At 45.0% G+C, this 18,594-nt stretch overlaps 2 protein-coding genes across 4 annotated transcripts; both read left to right on the top strand.

Annotated features, from left to right (window-relative positions):
- Positions 1-1,120: 1,120 nt before the first annotated feature.
- On the top strand, positions 1,121-2,881 carry HMX2 (H6 family homeobox 2). The gene is made up of 2 exons (XM_067708852.1): positions 1,121-1,388; positions 2,325-2,881. Exons 1-2 carry the CDS (start codon positions 1,121-1,123, stop codon positions 2,879-2,881), a joined length of 825 nt encoding a protein of 274 aa, XP_067564953.1.
- A 4,109-nt stretch (positions 2,882-6,990) lies between these two features.
- BUB3 (BUB3 mitotic checkpoint protein) lies at positions 6,991-17,961 on the top strand. 3 transcript variants are annotated; one of them, XM_067709137.1, is made up of 8 exons: positions 6,991-7,118; positions 7,575-7,769; positions 8,393-8,462; positions 10,262-10,413; positions 12,917-13,075; positions 14,745-14,922; positions 15,165-15,381; positions 16,380-16,454. In XM_067709137.1, exons 2-8 carry the CDS (start codon positions 7,575-7,577, stop codon positions 16,393-16,395), a joined length of 987 nt encoding a protein of 328 aa, XP_067565238.1. In that variant the 5' UTR covers positions 6,991-7,118; the 3' UTR covers positions 16,396-16,454. The 3 variants fall into 3 exon arrangements, with proteins under 3 accessions (XP_067565238.1, XP_067565240.1, XP_067565239.1); XM_067709139.1 differs by lacking the exon at positions 16,380-16,454 and adding an exon at positions 17,616-17,961 and having other exon boundaries at positions 6,992-7,118; XM_067709138.1 differs by having other exon boundaries at positions 7,113-7,238.
- Positions 17,962-18,594: the final 633 nt, after the last annotated feature.

The following is an 18,594-nucleotide window of genomic DNA, read 5'->3' as shown; positions in this document are numbered from 1 at the left end:
CAAAGGTTTACAGAGGACCTACAATGAGCTTCTAGTGATTCTAGGCTTTCCAGTGCTTTTTCATTCCTACCTAAAGCCATCCTCGAAACAGGTGAAGGGGAGACATTAATGAGAAGTTCATATCGCCTAGGAGGGCAGTGAGGCTCTGACTGGGATTTCACTTGTCCAAGTTCACGCAGCATGGAAATGAGGGTGCTGGGACTTGAACCCGAATCTCTTGAAACAAGATCTAGGGCTTCCCTCCCGCACCCCCAACGATCTTGCAGCCCCGTTGGGCCTGTGACAGGGGTGGGGTCTGTAGGCGGGGAAGGGCCCAAGTTGTCTGCTCCCAGGCCTCCCCGGTAAGCTCCCGGAAAGAGCATCAGTTCCTATGCGCACGCTCCTAAATCCCCCGCCCCCCGGCCTCCTGCGCCGGGCGCAGCGGTCTGCGGGGTGCCAGCCCTGCTGGCCTGCCCAGGCGAGAAGGAGTGAATTTGGGGAGGGTCGTGGAACAGCCTGTGAGCCCCTCTGAGGGTTCGAGGACCCGTCGCCTATGGGAGGCGTCGGGTCACTCCAGCTGAGCCCCGAACTGCCCCTACCTCTCGAGAGGGCAGGGGTCCGAGCGATCAGTGTCGCCACACAGGGTAGGAACTTGGGCTGGAATCTATGTTGCTTTCGGTCCAGTCTGGCTCTTTGCGCGCTCCTGGGAGCACAGGCGCTGCATGCGGGGCCTGGGCTTTTTTGAAATTTTCCGGGGCCGCTCGGCGGCGCTGCGATTGGCCGCGTCTGAGTAACCTCTATGCAAATGAGGCCGCGCCACCTCTGCGCCGCCGGGGACTCGGCGAGCTGGCGGGCAAGGAAGGGGCATTCGCGCCGGGGCTGGGCGGCCGCACCTAAAGCCGGGCGGGCACGGACCCCAGCGCAGCCGTCCGGTGCCCGCGTGTCCCCCGCGCGTAGGGGACGCCTCGCCAGCTTCGCCGCCCCCTCCCCCTGGCTCCCCTCCCCCCTCCCCCGGCTCCCCTCCCCCCTCCCCCCACCCCCTCCGCCTGCCTGCCTGCCTGCCTGCCTGCCTGCACCACCTTCCACCCAGATCATCTCTAAAGGGAGTTCTTGGTTTCCTCCGATTTCTTATGAACCCAGGATGGGAAGCAAGGAAGATGCGGGCAAGGGGTGTCCGGCGGCCGGCGGCGTCTCCAGCTTCACCATTCAGTCCATCCTGGGCGGGGGCCCCTCGGAGGCGCCACGGGAGCCCGCCGGCTGGCCGGCCAGGAAGCGCAGCCTGTCCGTGTCCTCGGAGGAGGAGGAGCCGGACGAAGGCTGGAAGGCACCCGCCTGCTTCTGCCCAGACCCGCACGGCCCCAAGGAGCCCGGCCCCAAGCACCACCCCCCCATCCCCTTTCCTTGCCTGGGTAAGGATCGCACGCCCCCGGGTCAGCAGCGAGCAAGCTCTAGGGGAGGGAAGCTGTGCGGGGGCTCTCGCGTCGCCCCCCCTCGCCTGGCCAGAGCCGCGGCCGCGCGGGGTGCAGCGCCGAGGGGAGGAGACGCGCGCTCTGTGCTGACTCCTCCGCCCGGCGGGCGCTCGGGAAGAAACCGGGAGCACAGATGTGGCGCGGCGCGGTGTTGGGGAAGGTTGGGTTGGAGGGAGAGTGTACCATAGTGGGTTGGGCACAGGGCCTGCCGCACGCATGGCTGTGCCCTCAATATCCCCTTTGCACATCGTATACTTTCTGCACACGAAGTCTGGAAGTCGGATCTGAGCGGTCGGTCCTTCTCTACCGCAATCTCTTTCAGCGTCTTTTTCTTCTCTCTCTCTTCCGCTCTCTCGACCTCTGCCTCTCTCTCTCTCTCCTCCTCCTCGGAATGATTAGCACTCCAAGATGATTGACAATGGTGCCTTTCGTAGATGGTTCCTCTTTACAACATCTGACCAAGGGGAGCCCCGCGTTAGTCCTTAGCGTGATTTCAGAACAAACGGCCTGTGAAATGATGCCACACTATAAAGCTCAGGGAACTCTTCCAGTTCAGTTACAAGGCAAAATCATCTTTTAAAATGATGCTAATGTCCCCCCTCCAGATCTCCTCCCCCTGTTGCCACACGTCCTTTCACGAAGCTGGGAGCACAGAGACCCCAGACTCGAAGTAGCTGGATCCCTGTCCTGTTGCTTTTCAAAAGGCGGGTGCCGGGCTTTGGGTTTCAGCGAGAGGGAGAGAAGAGGATGGGGGTGGGGACCAAGGAAGATGGGACCAAGGCTGCAGGCGCCTGCCAACTCCCTGGTTCCGGCGAGAGCTGGGGGTCTTTGAGGCTTCCCAACTCCATGGCCTTCCTCTTTGTTCTCACTCCCCAGGTACCCCCAAGGGCAGCGGAGGCGCGGGGCCGGCGAGCTCGGAGCGCACGCCTTTCCTTTCTTCTTCGCACCCAGACTTTAAGGAAGAGAAAGAGAGGCTCTTGCCCGCGGGCTCGCCGTCGCCGGGGCCCGAGCGACCGCGGGACGGCGGCGGCGCCGACAAGCAGGCGGGCGCGGCCAAGAAGAAGACGCGCACGGTCTTCTCGCGCAGCCAGGTGTACCAGCTCGAGTCCACCTTCGACATGAAGCGCTACCTGAGCAGCTCGGAGCGCGCCTGCCTTGCCTCCAGCCTGCAGCTCACCGAGACCCAGGTCAAGACTTGGTTCCAGAACCGCCGCAACAAGTGGAAGCGGCAGCTCTCCGCGGAGCTGGAGGCGGCCAACATGGCGCACGCGTCGGCGCAGACTCTGGTGGGAATGCCGCTGGTGTTCCGGGACAGCTCGCTGCTGCGCGTGCCGGTGCCACGCTCGCTCGCCTTCCCCGCGCCGCTCTACTACCCGGGCAGCAACCTCTCGGCCTTACCTCTCTACAACCTCTACAGCAAGCTCGACTACTGAGCGGCCCGCCGGCCCCGCGCCGCCCGCCCGCTCCCCGCCAGCCTGGCGCGGGCTGCCCCCACTCCGGAGCCAGGGCTGCGCGTTTCCAGAAATATTACGAGATACACCATGTGTATTCGTTACCTCTTATTTATGGCCTCTGCCCTACTTTTTGTTTTGATTGTTTCTCGTATTTATCGGCATTCCTCCAGCCAGATCATCTGCTTTCTACCCCAAACAAACCAATACGTTTTGAAAACCATGTTCTAGGGGATGTTCTACGGTGGTGGTGGGAAAGGGAGTTTCGGCCAGATCGACATTGATCGGTAGGAAAAAAGAAGCAGTAAAACACCAGACCAGGTACATTCTTCTCCCCCATATATACACCTGTATATATGTACACGCACACACGGCTGGCCAAGCCAGCCCTTGGGGGCTTCGAACAATGATCTCGACTCCTCTTTTCGTTTCCCTTGTCCCGAGGATGGGTAGGGGAGATGGGGGGGGGAGATTTCAGATCTGTAAATATTTTTAAAAAGAAAAAAATAAAACATTTTAAGCATCGTTGCTAACTTTGGTGGAATTGATTGTCCGGCGTACTAACGCGCAGGTGTTCTCGCTTTTCCATGGAAGAGCTTGCAGGCGGGCGTCAGAAGAGGTCTGGCTCGAGCCCCGTGGAAGGTGGGGCGGGGGTCAGAGGTTAAAGGTTGGGACCTTGGCCCCGCCGAGGCGGCACGTGGGCTGAAGGCGCACCCCTTTCCACTAGCTGGTGCCCGTAGTCTCCGCGCGGCGGAGGCTCACCTCGGCGGGAACCCAACTGGAGCCCGCGCGGAGAGGTACAGACGGGGGGCGGCAGGCTTCACTGCCGAAGCAGTTGCCTCCCGGAACGAGCTTCTTTCCAGCCCTGGGAGCGCCCCGGGGTTGACGGCAGCAGGGCGCCGTGCGTCGTGGTCCAACCTGTGACAGGAGCCTCCTCTCCGAGGGCACAGGGCAGGTGGGGCGGCGCTGCCTGGATCAGGTATAGAGCCCGGTTTGCTCGTCCCCCAGACTGGCGCGCTCACAGTTTCCGAGCCGCGCGGTGCGGGAACAGGTCGCGGAAAGGCAGCACTTCGGCTGAAGAGGGATGAGGCGCGAGACTAGGCAAAGAAAGCGCGGGAGGCAAAGGCTCCTCCCCACACTGTTTTGTTGTTGTTTATAGTTTGCCTTGTGCGTGGCTAAGGGGCCGGGTCGCGGGCGAGTACGTGGCAGCGGGCACTGAATGGAACCTTGGTGCGCGGTTTGCGCGCCCACGGACCTCGGCGCCCCAGCACCTGCTGCCTCACCCTGGCTGGGCGGGCGCGGCACCGAGAGGACAGACGCGTGCCGAGTGTCATGCAAATCGCAGTCTCGCAGTGTTAGATCGCAGCCACCTGTTCCTTGTAAAACGTCAGAAAAAAAAATTGCCTGAGCTTTGAGGATGCTGATGGTTCGGTGTCACGTGGGGCGAGCTCCCGGGTCCTCCTGCCTCCAGCCCCGGGCTACTCCTTAGCCGCTGCAAAGGTGTCGGGAGTCGGCAGCGCGGAGCCCGGATCCCATCCTCTAGAGGGGGAATATTTGCGTGACAGACCTGTCTGTTTGAGCCGAGAGGCATCGAAATTATCTGCATTTTATGAAAGTATGCAGGATATCTGTTACCCGTCTATGTGACCCGCAGTGTCATGTCTTAAATGCCTGGTGTCTTGTCCATTTGTGAGGTCATATTTTTTTGTTAGATTTCATAAAATTCAAGAACACATGTGCCAGTGCTGTGAGGTCAATTGCATTTATTTCATTTCAACTGAGTTCAATTCAATAAATATTTACTGAGCCCTAGTACTTGCTGAAAACTATGCTAGATATTGGCTAGTCAGAGAGAGAAAACAGAATTGACACTGGATCTGTTTTTTTCTGATTTATTTGGTACGCATATTTCAATGAAGTTTTCTCTTTCCAGAAACCTGCTTTAACTTTTTCTTTCCTCTCAAACTGCTATTTGAATATTCCATGCAGAAATAACGGAACTGCCTTCAAGGAACTACTTGAATAGGAATATTTCACCCATATCATTTTTGTCTGCACTTCAATAGATTACATTACAGTATTGGGTCACTATATCCTTCTTGGGCTTACTTCCTTCATAGGAAGTTGTTTCCTGTAGGCAGTTAATGGCAGAGTGGTTTTTGCCCTTAAGATTTTAGGGATGATCATTTTCCAGTTTGTCATATAGCGGGTACTTCACTTTTTTTACTAATCCAGAAATTAGTAGTCAAAGGTGATCCAACAGTGTGATTAGTTTCTAGGAATTCCTCTTTCTTATAGGTAACTAAGTACACACACACACACACACACACACACACACACGGCTTTGCATGTGGATTTGAAATGTTCAAGACTCCATTGTGGCCAGGTTTCCTAGCTCAAGACTATCAATTCATTTGAATAAGCAGCAAAATCATCAGCCTCCTTTCAGGCTCTAAACTGGATTTAAAAGATTGACGTTTCTTAAAACTCAAATCGAGTCCGGCTGCAACTGCCTGCCCAGAGGGACCTGAATCATACACACACTGGTTAATGAAATACGCTTAGATTTTATTAGTGGGTAATTCATGCTCAGAATCTCGAAACACTAGTAGAATTAAATAAACAACTGGGAGAGGGAACCAAATAAAATTATTTGGAGATAAAATTATTTAGCCAAAATTAGAATGGAGGCAAGGCACTGCACTTTAAAATTCTTAACCTAGCCATTAAGTTGTTGAAAGAGGAGAGAGAACCAAGTATGAGGACTGGTGAGGAGACAGGGCAAGAATCTGTCCTTTTGACAGGAATATCATCAATACACCGGGCAGAAGGGTGGTTGTTGTGTGTTTACTGTGTCACCATTCATAAAAAAGTGCACCTGAGTCAGCATATATGAATGCATAAGGACCAACAACACTTTTTCTCTATCAAGGTAGAAATTAAACACTTTAACCTCAGCAGTTTCCTCCCACTTCATACAAGATCATTTAATAATAAGATTTTTTTTTACAAAAGCCTGTGAAAAAGAGGTTATAGCATGGATTAAATTGAAAATTTTCAGTGCACTTTTGATATTCAAGAGTAACTGAGTCACAGCATTCTAGTTATAAATTAAGTATTGTTTTTCTTTCATGGAGACCAAATTATTTCTCATTACAGGAGCAACGTTCTTGATTCTCCTATTTCTGGAGGATTCTAGAAACAGAAAATCCAGCAAACCGAGCCTGCAAGTCTGGCGAGTTCTTGGGGTGGGAGGGGGTGGATGGAGAGAAGCTTGTAGGTGTCATTTTAGGGCCCTACTTGAACATATGTCTCAAAGAGGCTTTTGAGCTTTAACACACTGCAGAGTAATCATTTGTTTCTCAGTCTGTCCAACCTTCTGGACAAAGAGTTCCTCAAGAGCAAGAATCGGTCTGATTAATGCATCTTCCCGGTTTTCTCACCAGGCCTGGCATGCGCTGGGTGCTCAATAAATGTTTGCAGGAAAATGGAATGAAGAGATAAGCAGAGTATAAATAAGGATGAGTATCTTTAAGGTCAGTAGATCTTCGACAGTGGGAAATGTGAGAGCCTGGTTCATAGGTGGAATGTCCAGGAAAATGAGAAAAAAGTAGGGCAAAATATACACTTCATTTGAGCAAATAGTTTTTTCTCAATTCCAATTTTGGTCAACTTCATAGGCATATGCATGTGCAGTGGAAGGGAAACTAATTTAGCTCTATAAAAGTACTGACCAAAATAAGGTTTTTGTGTCTGAGAGATTAACTGAGATGGGGAGGGCCCCAAGAGTCAACTGGGAAGAGTATCTTTCCCGCCTACTATTCAGAGGACAGGCCAGGCGTCGGCCCCAGGGAGACTACATTTCCCAGCGTGCCGCACACGGAGGGGCGAGGGCGTGAGCGCAGCCTTGGCGCGGTGCTCTTTGGGAGTTGTAGTTTTCACTCGTCCGGCACCTGCGCTGGCGCCTCAGCCTGGTGGTGAAAAGAGGCCACGTGACCGGAAAAGCCGTCACTCGCCTTTGTGCCGGAACAGGTTGCCTGGGTTGACTGACGCCCGGCGGACCAATCGGCTGCCTAGAGCGAGACGTTGGCGTTTGAAATCAGCCAATGGCAGGCATTGGCTGGAACTTCCTCTCCGCCCCTTTCGTCCGGCCTGCGAGAGCTACGAGGGAAGCTACGCGGCGGCGAGTAGCGGCGAAGTTGCTTCAGAAGGAGCTAAGGTAACGGGGAGAGGCGGCCGGGCGCAGTAGCGAATTCTCTGGGAACCCCTCCACCACCCCCCGCCCCCCGGGCCCGGAGCTGGCGGAGCCGTCCTCTGGGAACCGGTTCCTCTTCCACAGGTTTTCTTTTATTTCAGGAGCAGGCGGGGCGGCAGGCCCAGTGGGGGAGGCCGGGGTGCAGGAGCCCGCGGCGGGCCACGCTGGAGGCTGGAGTTAGGGGTGCGGTGGCGGCGACGCGGCCGGCTGGGGCGCTTAGAAGTGGCGGCGTGGGGTGGGGTGGGGGAAGATGAGGCCGGACCGCGGCGGGCGCGGCGGTTCCGCGCAGGCGCAGAGGCGCAGAGGCCGTGTCGGCGGCCTTCCCTAGGCCCGGCCCCCATGGGGCCCCCTCGCTGCCGCGCCGTCGGCGAGTCCAGCCCCCGGACCCTTGGGGACTCTAACTAGGCGCTTGTTCTGTAGATGACCGGTTCTAACGAGTTCAAGCTGAACCAGCCACCCGAGGACGGCATCTCCTCGGTGAAGTTCAGCCCGAACACCTCCCAGTTCCTGTTGGTCTCCTCCTGGGACACGTCCGTGCGCCTTTACGATGTGCCGGCCAATTCCATGCGGCTCAAGTACCAGCACACCGGCGCCGTCCTGGACTGCGCTTTCTACGTAGGTGTCCTCCGCTTCCGCTTCTGCCCCCCTTTAATAGTCTCGGTATGGTGTTCCTGGTCAACAGTATCCGTTTTCCGTTGTTGGGCTGAGGCTTTTGTCGGTGGGGTCATTTGGATAGCTCCCCTCCCTTCCCCCAGCACTTACCTTGAGCCCCAGGTACTGTTTTTTTGTTTGTTTCTGTTTTTTTTTGTGTGTGTGTGGGGTTTTTTTTTTTTTGGCGCTGGGGACTTGCAGACGTCAAGAACTCGGTCTCCCCTTGTGTTCTAATGGCGCAACTTTGCAAACCTTTTGGACGTAATGTGTTTGAAACTCACAACAAGACAGTAACATTTGGCTGTCTTGTTAAAAGAAAGGTCTGTTTGCGAGTACATGGGAATGCCTGTTGACTGTCAGCCAGTGTGGTGAACAGTTCTTCCTTAATTTGCTGGCGTAGTAGTTTTCTCAGCTCCTTAATTTGCTTTATTTTTTGTACTGTTTTTTTGTTTGTTTACAGTGAGTAGCTGAGCCCAGTGTACCTCTCGTCCTGAGCATAAACTGGATAGTTGGCTGTAGAAACAGGAATTTTAAAATGCTTTTTAAAGCTCTGTAAGTTTTAAATGACTTGCACCTTTATTTTGTAGGATCCAACACATGCCTGGAGTGGGGGATTAGACCATCAATTGAAAATGCATGATTTGAACACTGATCAAGGTAACATAGCCACATTTTTACCAGTTCAGTGTTTTCTTAGTTAGTGCTTACTTGTAAATGTTTATTCATGAAGAGTAGTTCCTGAATTGCTTAGTTCCTAAGTTGCTTAGATACAAGTAAAAATGGCTTGAATTTAGGACTTTTTCGTTTAAATGATAACCATTAAATTACAATCACAAAATATTATGCATGTATTTTATCAGTGAAACTCATGATCTCCATCCACAGTGTTTACATGAAGTGGCACTTAAGTATTTGCCCTTTCCCTTGCCCTCAGAAGGGGACTGGGTCCCGCAGTGGACTACCTTTCAGTAGGATTTTTCCAGGACAGTGCTGTTTCAGCGTTCTCTTTTCAGAAACTAATTTAGTTTAGACTGAAGGAAGATAGGTTTTAAAAAATTTAACATTATAAAATAGCCAACCCTGTCCAGATACCATGTTAACCCCGCTTGTATAATTGTTTAGCATAGAATATGCTTCAGTTGCGTTTATTGAATGAAGAACAAGATGACACATTTTCTTTTAGTTAATTTCTAAGAGATATGAAATAACTTACCCACATTTTTGTGGTGACTTTGGAGCAGAGTAGAGATTGGAATGGAACCCGAATACACAGAGCTCTCTAGTGGAGGTTTTTTTTTTTTGGTATATGCGTACGTTAGACATAGATGTACTTGAAGGACATGGCAAGGCACAGAGATACGACTAACGAGGATGAGTTGGACAGTGGGATGGATAGAGGATGGGCACTATATCTTATCCAAAAAAAAAATAAAGAAGGATCCAGTCAGAAGAGGCTTTTGCATGAAAGCCGTTTTGTCATGTAACTTACAACTGCAGGTGTTTGGTTTTGTTTGCTAGCAGCTTATTCTAGATAGGAAGTTAGCTTGCAGGTTTAGGTTCTATTTGTTTGAAAACTCAGGAGAAAAAAAGCACTGAAAAGGAAACAAAAGTTTTTGAAGTTATAGGCCATAATGGAATTAGCTGTTTATTCTCAGAAGGTCATTGCTGAACTTCACGAGATACCATTTAAACAAGAAAAAAAAGTATGTATTTAAACAGGTAGTTTTCCTCTTTGAGGATCAGGGCCACATATTGTTTGTTCTTTGTTGTATCCTTAGCATGTGGTATAGATTCTGGCACATAGTAGACATTTAGTAGATGTTAGTTGAATGAATGAATCAGATAGGGTGAAGAGTTGAAACTGAGAGGAAAGAAATTGTGTATTAGAAATTTGACCCACCATGAAAACCAAGTGGGTTAATCATAAGACTCCCTGCCTTCCTCATCCCCAGCTCTCAGATAATCCTGTTACCACTTAAATAAGTTTCTTTGAAACATCAGCTTAACTTGGTAAGTTTTATCCAGATACATTTGACCAGAGCTCTCCACTCGTTGGTTCATTTCATCAGGTATTTCTTGAGCACCTACCGTGTATAAGAACCTGTACCAGATAGTCAGAACTATAGAGTTAAACAAGGTTCCTGATTTGAAGGAATCTAGAATCAAGTGAGGAAAATAACAAATATGCCACCATTTTAATGTAATCTGAAACTGAAGTCAGCTTTTGGTATTACCATGCCAGTGAGTCAAGCTATGCACTGTCAGGTGAACAGAGATGAAAGGATGACTTTCGTAGTCGCGGAGAAATTTTTCTGTGTGTAGTAGTTCCATTGAGTGGGTGGAAGCGGATTTGTTACAGTGGTTACAGTGCGATGAATGTTTCCTTCTATTGTTCACTTGAGGAATCTTTGTTTAGTAAAGCTAGGTGTGGTTTGTTGGTTTGTTTTTTCCTACAGAAAATCTTGTTGGAACTCATGATGCCCCTATCAGATGTGTTGAATATTGTCCAGAAGTGAATGTGATGGTTACTGGGAGTTGGGATCAGACAGTTAAATTGTGGGATCCCAGAACCCCTTGTAACGCTGGGACCTTCTCTCAGCCTGAAAAGGTAGGCTCTTTATATTCGTAAGAGGAATTATGGTCCTTGGGGTGGTTTGACTTGATAAATGTTTGATGAATATGATGTTCAATTTAGAGGTTAAGAGTTGATGAGTCTGTTTTACAAACTCAGCTAAATATGTGAAGGAAAACTAATTTTGGTATTTTGGTCAACATTTTCTGTCCGTTGTCGTATTTGTACTGGATAGCACTAGTCCTAAACCCACTTCCATGTATTAACGCTTTCAGTCCTAGGGCTGAGAAGCAACTTTTCAGAGAAGTCATTTAGCAAAGACTGTTCCATTGCCTTCATTTGGGTCTGACGGCCCCAAACCAGGAAGTGGGATGGAGCATCACTCATTTTCACTTATGACCTGAGGTTTCTCTTGCGTTGACTAAGAGGGTGAAATGGGTTATCATTTGAAGTTTAGTGAAAAAGATGTCCTATATTCCCTGGCTTTTACCATTTATTTATTTTTAATACTAACAGATGTAGTTTGAAGGCTGTAGTGAAGGAAGCTTCTTAAAACTGAAACTTTGTGTATTATTGTAATCTTTTTATCTGTACAGTGGAAATGTAATTGAGCATTCCTGCTGTATCCTTTATCAGACTTTATCAGGTGGTAGTTAATTTTAAAGATTGATTGTTTTAGCAATTTAAAGGTATCCTTCACTTGAGTCTATTTCCTCAATGTAAATATACTATTCAGTTCCTGTTAGCTGTCATTATATACCGTAGTGCATCCAAAGAGCCATTATTTTTGTCACATCACATTCGAATCTACTCCTGGCAAGACCTTTGTTCAGAATAAAATAATTGCATTGTTTCTGGTTTTGATTTATGGTTGTATGTAACGTGTTAAGAGCTGTGATAAATTGCTGACAGAATATCATATAATGGACAGCCACACTGAATCAAGCTGCTTATTGGTTCAGCAAGGTTCATTATGTCACTTTTTTTAATATTGTTTTTGATAAATGTATATACCTAGTCAGTAGCATGACAGTGTTTTTACTTGATTTATGATTCGTGGGGATAGAAAGCACTTTTAGAAGCTTGTGTGTCACCTGTATAGTAAAGATTTAAGATAAAATTCCCATTCTGATTGTACTGTTATCAACTGATCTCTTTCTGTGTTTCTTAAAATTTGGTGTTTCATATATCTTAGGTTAATTTCTGTTTTTCTGCAAACATGTTTTCTGAATAAACAGCGGTAAATCTTAATATGTCTGTTATTGAAATATTCTTGTGTTAAATCTACTGTTTTGAATCTTTTAAATTTCTTGTTTTTCCCTTGGTCAAATTAGCTGTTGAATTTAAAGGCCAGATTGTAGAGACTGTCCACTCGTTACATTGTGAAACCCAATTTGTTTTTTTCCTCCAGGCTGGTGGTATGTGGTTAACGTATTAGTGATTACTAACCATAAGGTTTAATTACTGAATGTTAAAGAGATATCTTATCATGTCATGAGGCCTCTTCATTTTTTATAATGATTTTTCAGGTTTTAAAATATTAGATGAGTTGCTTATTAATTGAAAGTAATGATCAGGGCATAGTTATATACCTGAAGTCTAGACTTTAAAAAAATGGTTTAACCTGATCAGGAACATACGTTTTGCCACCATTTTCATGAATTTGCTATCTCTGTTTAGTCCCCAGATAACATATTTGAAAATAAGTAACTTTAAATGCTTACTGGCAGGAAATTTTGTGATTTGTTTTAAAGGAATGTTTTTGTGGAAGTTGTTTTGATATTGAAGAAAAGGAGTTTTGAGGGGAAAAAAATAGATGCTTTTAGGGAATAAAATGCTTTTTAAATTTTCCCTGAAGATAACTCTGTCCTGAGTGTTCAGTATGACGTCAGGGTATAAGAATTTGCCTTGTCATGTGCCAGACCACTATCCTTGTCTTTTAATTTTGAGTTCGTATGCCACCAAAAGCAACTAAGAAGCTAATTAATGATAGCTCTCTCACTTTTCCTGGGAAGGCCTATTTATTCAGTGTGACAGCTGGGAGAGTCAAGATTTTTAGAGTTACAACATGAAATATCCTTCCAAAAGGTGGTCATAGAAAAATAACTTTGAGAATGATTGTTTTATGAAAAGCCAGAAGCCCATTGAAAGCTATCTTGAGTTTTTATGGCTTTATTATCTCCTTTTTGAGTATTTTCTACAATTTTATATTGTCACTGAATGAAACAAGAGGGCTGTAAAAACTGTTTAATAATTTAACTTGTTTTAGTAACGAAGAGAATTGTTTCAGAGATGCTTTCGGAGAGTTAATTAGAATGTGCATTATGTGATACTTGGTTAAGTATTAAGAATATCTTGTGTTTATTATTTTGTGCCAATTGGATTGTGTAACTGTAGCATTTAAAATTTCGTACCTGTGTTTGTGAACCTGATCAGCTAACTTTTTTATGGTTTTATGATTAGTGGACTTTATCTTGGTGCGAAATGCCATTTGCAGGCAAGCAGATGATTTTCAGCAAGTTTTGGTCTTTCTTGAAAGGTGTATACCCTCTCAGTGTCTGGAGACCGGCTGATTGTGGGCACCGCAGGCCGCAGAGTGTTGGTGTGGGACTTACGGAACATGGGCTACGTGCAGCAGCGCCGGGAGTCCAGCCTCAAGTACCAGACTCGCTGCATACGAGCATTTCCAAACAAGCAGGTACTGACCTCTCCTCCCTGTGCCCGGGGAATTTGAAAATAAGAGGATCTTATATGATAATGATTTGGTCACTGCCTTTTAAAGCTTTGCTTTTGTTTTTGAGTAGTGATTTAGAATTTGTTGTAAATTTTTGACAGCCTTTTGTTAAAAGGTGGTATGTTAACTCAATTTTAGAGAAAGCTTTGATGTTCAGAGAGGATAAGTAATCTGCCAGTGGCTAGAGTAGAGGTTTTCAGATTCCTTGGTGATGCTAGTCCAGGATGCTTGACAGGTATACAGTAATCAGAGTTTTGCAGGTATTTTAATTTACAAAACAGTGAATTCAAATTTAAATCTGGAAATTTAGGATTATGGAATTTGCTGTTCTCTCTCTCTTTCTTTTTTTTTTTTTTGCACCTCTTTTTACCTTAATGCTAATAGAGTTTAGTCAGTCTGCTAGCAGACCTGGATTTTTCTTTTCTAAAAGAATGCCATTGAGGGTAGAGAGGCGTTGTCCTTCATATAATGACGAACAGGGTAGGTCACCCTTCCCATCATCATTACTAGATGAGGTGACACTATTAATCTGCCCTTATGTCCCCAAATCCTTAAAGTTCAAAGGGAAGTTGGTGGTGGGGTCAGCTGCTGTAGGAATTTTACAAGAGGAAAAGTCATTAAAAACAGTGGGTGTCTTTGGAATCTAATGGCTATCCTTAGTGCTTATCAGAAGGCTAGTACCTCAAATGGTGATCACAGTTCTTCTCAGGATATTGTAAATTTCCATTGAAGATAAGGAATTGCAGTTATGTGAAACTTTAGAGATTTAAGTGCATGATTAAAATATGCTTGCATTTATGAATGTTATCATGTCTTCTATCTAAAATTTTCCGTCAGAGTTTATTTCCAGTTTATAATGGAAGTTTAAAAGTAACATTTTATTGATTTTTTTTTCTCTCCATAAGTAGTTTTTTAGGAGTAAATCTTTTTCATACCTTGAAAAATTAAAAATATAGATTTCATATTTATCTTCATCTTTTACTTTCTTTGACATACTATTTCGAGGCAAAGTTAGGAAAGGTTTGAAATTATAAGCCACGTTTGAACATCACTGAAAATCTGTGTGGTTTGTGTGTACGCTTGACTTGGTGTAGTTAAATGCGAGAGGCAGGATGACCAAGATGGAAGGCTGGTTTTCCACTTGGTTTGGATTATTGGTACCCTCAGTGAAGGAGACACAATTCTCTTACAGTTGTTAGAGGTGAGGAGGCGTAGAGCAAAGAAAAACATATTCCAGCTGATGGAATGAATTCTAGTCCCCTTCTGGACAGGACAACAAATAAATGATACTGAAACACTTTAAAATTCCTGTTGAGGTTTGACAGAATAACTCAACATTTTTGATTGCAGTGTGCAGGGTACTGGTAGAATGAAGAAGGCAAGTGATGGTGGCCTTTTATTTATTTACTTGTAATAAAACAGATATAAGTGTTCTTAAACTTTGGAGTGACCTTAACTATGTTAGTACAGCTTAAACACGTGGTTAAAACCTGGCCGTATTCTCTTTTCATTTTAAAAATAATCATCTTTCTTTATTGTGGGCTGAATTTTGGAATTGGGTTGAGTTTGGGAATCCAGGCCTAGTTTTGGAAGCTGGATTCACCATTTTTGTCCTCTGATTTCCTCTTGTCAGGGTTATGTATTAAGCTCTATTGAAGGCCGAGTGGCAGTTGAGTACTTGGACCCAAGCCCTGAGGTACAGAAGAAGAAGTATGCCTTCAAGTGTCACAGACTGAAAGAAAATAATATTGAGCAAATTTACCCAGTCAACGCCATTTCGTTTCACAACATCCACAATACCTTTGCCACAGGTATGCTAACCTGTATCTAGTTGTTAAGATAACATCATTTTGCTATTAATTGAACAGTGCACGTTTGTACTTGGGCAGTTTTAAAAAATTGTGCTTGCTTTTTATGATATTTAAAGGGAAGAAAATCTGGTATAATACTCCCTGGGGAAAATGTAACTTCTGTGACCTTAAAAATGGTTAAAATAATGGTTATTTTTGTATCTGCTTTTAAGGACTGTTGTAACTCTTGAAATTACTTGCAGGTGGTTCTGATGGATTTGTAAATATTTGGGATCCATTTAACAAAAAGCGGCTGTGCCAGTTCCATCGGTACCCCACCAGCATTGCGTCACTCGCCTTCAGTAATGATGGGACTACACTTGCAATAGCGTCATCGTATATGTATGAAATGGATGACACGGAACATCCCGAAGATGGTATCTTCATTCGCCAAGTGACAGATGCAGAAACAAAACCCAAGTGAGTATGCTTCACCTGTATTTGAGCCTTTTCTTGCATTCAACCCAGGATTTATTAATTTTTCTAAATTCATGAATAGCATTGTTGATGCCTGCTCGATATTACAGCTGACTCTAGGGTTGGAGTTGATTTTATCTTGTTCTCCCAAGCTTTCAATATCCGTAGGTTGATAGACATCTGATGGATAAAATTGTGCCTAGTTGTTTTGTAGAGAAGAATGTCAAACTCTCATTCTTCTTGAATAGGCACTATTATTTGAATCTCTGGAGTTATTACTAGCTCATTGCTTCAAAATTAAGTTGAGGAATTCAAGAATAATTTATTTTAGCAAATTCTATTTAAGATATTTAAGAATTTGAACTACCAAAAATCTTCCCTCTCCACAGAGGTTGTTTCTTTAATATTTACACAAAATGAATGACCTTCAGGTCTTACTGGAAATTCAGAGTAATATGGCCTTGCCTGCGATAGCAGATTTCCTTAGTTTCGAAATTTTCATAGATGTCTTTGGCTCTTGGTTGTAACTGCTGACAGAGAGGAACCATTTCCATTTTTTGGTACCTAGGGCAAAGCTTTTTACTTAATTACCTGCACCAGGCTTCCAGGCTTTAGGGAAACCTGATACTTAGGCACTTGTTTAACCATGAAATACCAACCCCCAAGAGTCTTTGTCCTGTTCCTTGGCCCTGTCTACTCAGGCCCTGGAAGGAAGTCCTCAGTAAATATTTATGGAATAACTGACTTTTCAGGATTCCTGTACCTCTCTGAGTTAGAATGGTATAGAGTCCCCTGGCTAAATTGGTTGAGTCCCTGAGAAGGGGGCAGAGTATTAAATACTCAATATCGTGTGTTTTTACAGGTTTGACTTTAGAACAGACTTAGCATGTGAAGCCTGTTGGATAAAGGGCTGTGTTTGCATTTAATCTCTCACTTTTGTATCTCTTGTCCTGGCTGGCCATTTTGATCTCATGCTGTTCTTTTTTCTTTTGAACTTGTAGGTCACCATGTACTTGACAAGATTTCATTTACTTAAGTGCCATGTTGATGATAATAAAACAATTCGTACTCCCCAATGGTGGATTTATTACTTTTAACAAAGAAACCAGGGAAAAAATTTAATTTTAATATTATAAGAACCTGAAAATATTGGAAAAGAGGTTTTTATTGCTTTTTTTAAAACAAACACTTTCTTTAGTGCATGAGATGGTTTGATGGTTTGCTGCATTTAAAGGTATTCGGACAAACAGAATTTGAGGGCAGCGACAGCACTTTTGAGAATCAGTTTTGACCTTGATGGTGTTTGTTTCTATTGTGGAAATAAATGTTTGTGAATAAATGTAGGTAGTAAAACCCCCTTTGCATTCTTTGTGGACCTTAAATGGTAGAGAAAAAGGCTCTTGAGCCATTTGTTTCTCTTGCTGGTTATAGTTGCTAATTCTAAAGCTGCTTCAGACTGCCTCATGAGGAGGTTAATCTACAATTAAACAATATTTCCTCTCGGCCGTCCATTATTTTCTGAAGCAGATGGGTCATCATTTCCTGGGCTGTGAAACAAAGCGAGGTTAAGGTTAGACTCTGGGGAATCAGCTCGTTTTCAATCTTATTAGGGTGCAGAAGGAAAACTAATAAGAAAACCTCCTAACATCATTTTGTGACTGTAAACAATTATTTATTAGCAAACAATTGATCCCAGAAGAGCAAATTGTTTGAGTCAGTAATGAGCTGAGAAAAGACAGAGCATATCTGTGTATTTGGAAAAATAATTGTAACGTAATTGCAGTACATTTAGACAGGCATCTATTTGGACCTGTTTCTATCTCTAAATGAATTTTTGGAAACATTAATGAGGTTTACATATTTCTCTGACATTTATATAGTTCTCATGTCCATTTCAGTTACCCAGCCACTGGTGATTAAGGTTAAAAAGAAAAAAATTATAGTGAGAATGAGATTCATTTCAATATAATGCCCTGAAGCAGAACATGAACTTAGCTTGGCCTATTCTGGGTAGTACCAAATAGTATTTTTGTTGTCACACTTTTTGTTTTTTATTTATATTATTTGCAAATGTATGTTTCTGAATGGTACTTGGACCTTTATTGAAATTTATTTTATCCATGATGTATTTAAAAAAAATTCTTCTGATACAGAGAAAGGTCTTATTTGTAAGTATTTCAGTGAAAACTTAGTGTAAGTCTGAACCCATCTTTTGAAATGTATTTTCTTCATTGCAGGTCCACCTAATCATCTCGTGAAAGTGGTTTCTCTATGGAAAGCTTTGTTTTGCTTCCTACAGTTACATGCTTATCCCCTAAGGGATGTGTTATAGTCATTGTGGATGCGTTATTTAGTATGTGGATTTCTCTGTTTTCTGTCTTGCAAAAAACTTGTCTGTGTGCCCTTTCATACTGACTGTGTGTAGGATGAGGAGTCTTTGTGTCCTTTTGCAGTAGTCTGAAGAACTGTTTTCCCCCAGCAAGCCCAGTTGCTGTGTATGAGCAGCTTGAGCTCTTTTTGTAAAATAACCTAAACCTGTTAATTCCATGCTGTCTAATAAATCAGAGATTCAGAACCCTTAAATGTTGGATGTTTTTAAATGTTGGTAATTAATGTAATTTACTTCATAAAAAGGCTTCTGTAAAGCAAAACTCCCTTCATCGAGGGCCTGGTGGGGATGACATTGTACCTTTAGGTCCACACTGCCTCATTTAATTATGTCTATTCTGATGTACTTTGGGGATTCAGTCTTGGATAAAGTGATCTGTTGGAGTTCTGCCATTTCCCTCGTGCCCTCTCGCTGGATCAGCAGGGCCCTCGAGCCAACTGTGCAGCTTCACGGGATGGGCACAGACTGCATGGCAGCTGCCGGGCGCCTTTTGGCATGACTCTCTCCCGGTAGCTGGTGCAGCCGGGCTCCTGCAGCTTGCCCAGCCCGGTGCTGATGCAGCCAGCAGGCGCACTTGCAGCCAAGTGACAGACCCGTCTGTACTTATCCATCAAATGCTAAATCAAAGTGAAGCCCTTGGGATGGTAAATAATGTAATAGCCAGACACTAACTGATGGTATTGGTTCTTTAGTGTGATTATGTGCTTTTTAAAGTCATAACCACTTGGTTGAGGACAGAGCATAAATTTAAAACATTGTTTAGCTGAAAGAGAATTAATATAGTATTGTAAAAGGTGACTAAATTAAAGCAATGTGGGGGACCTGGT

Source organism: Pseudorca crassidens, chromosome 16 (genome assembly GCF_039906515.1).
Source record: "Pseudorca crassidens isolate mPseCra1 chromosome 16, mPseCra1.hap1, whole genome shotgun sequence".
Classification (NCBI taxonomy): Eukaryota; Metazoa; Chordata; class Mammalia; order Artiodactyla; family Delphinidae; genus Pseudorca; species Pseudorca crassidens.
Note: the sequence above shows the minus strand (reverse complement) of the source record. Positions and strands in the feature narration are given on the sequence as shown.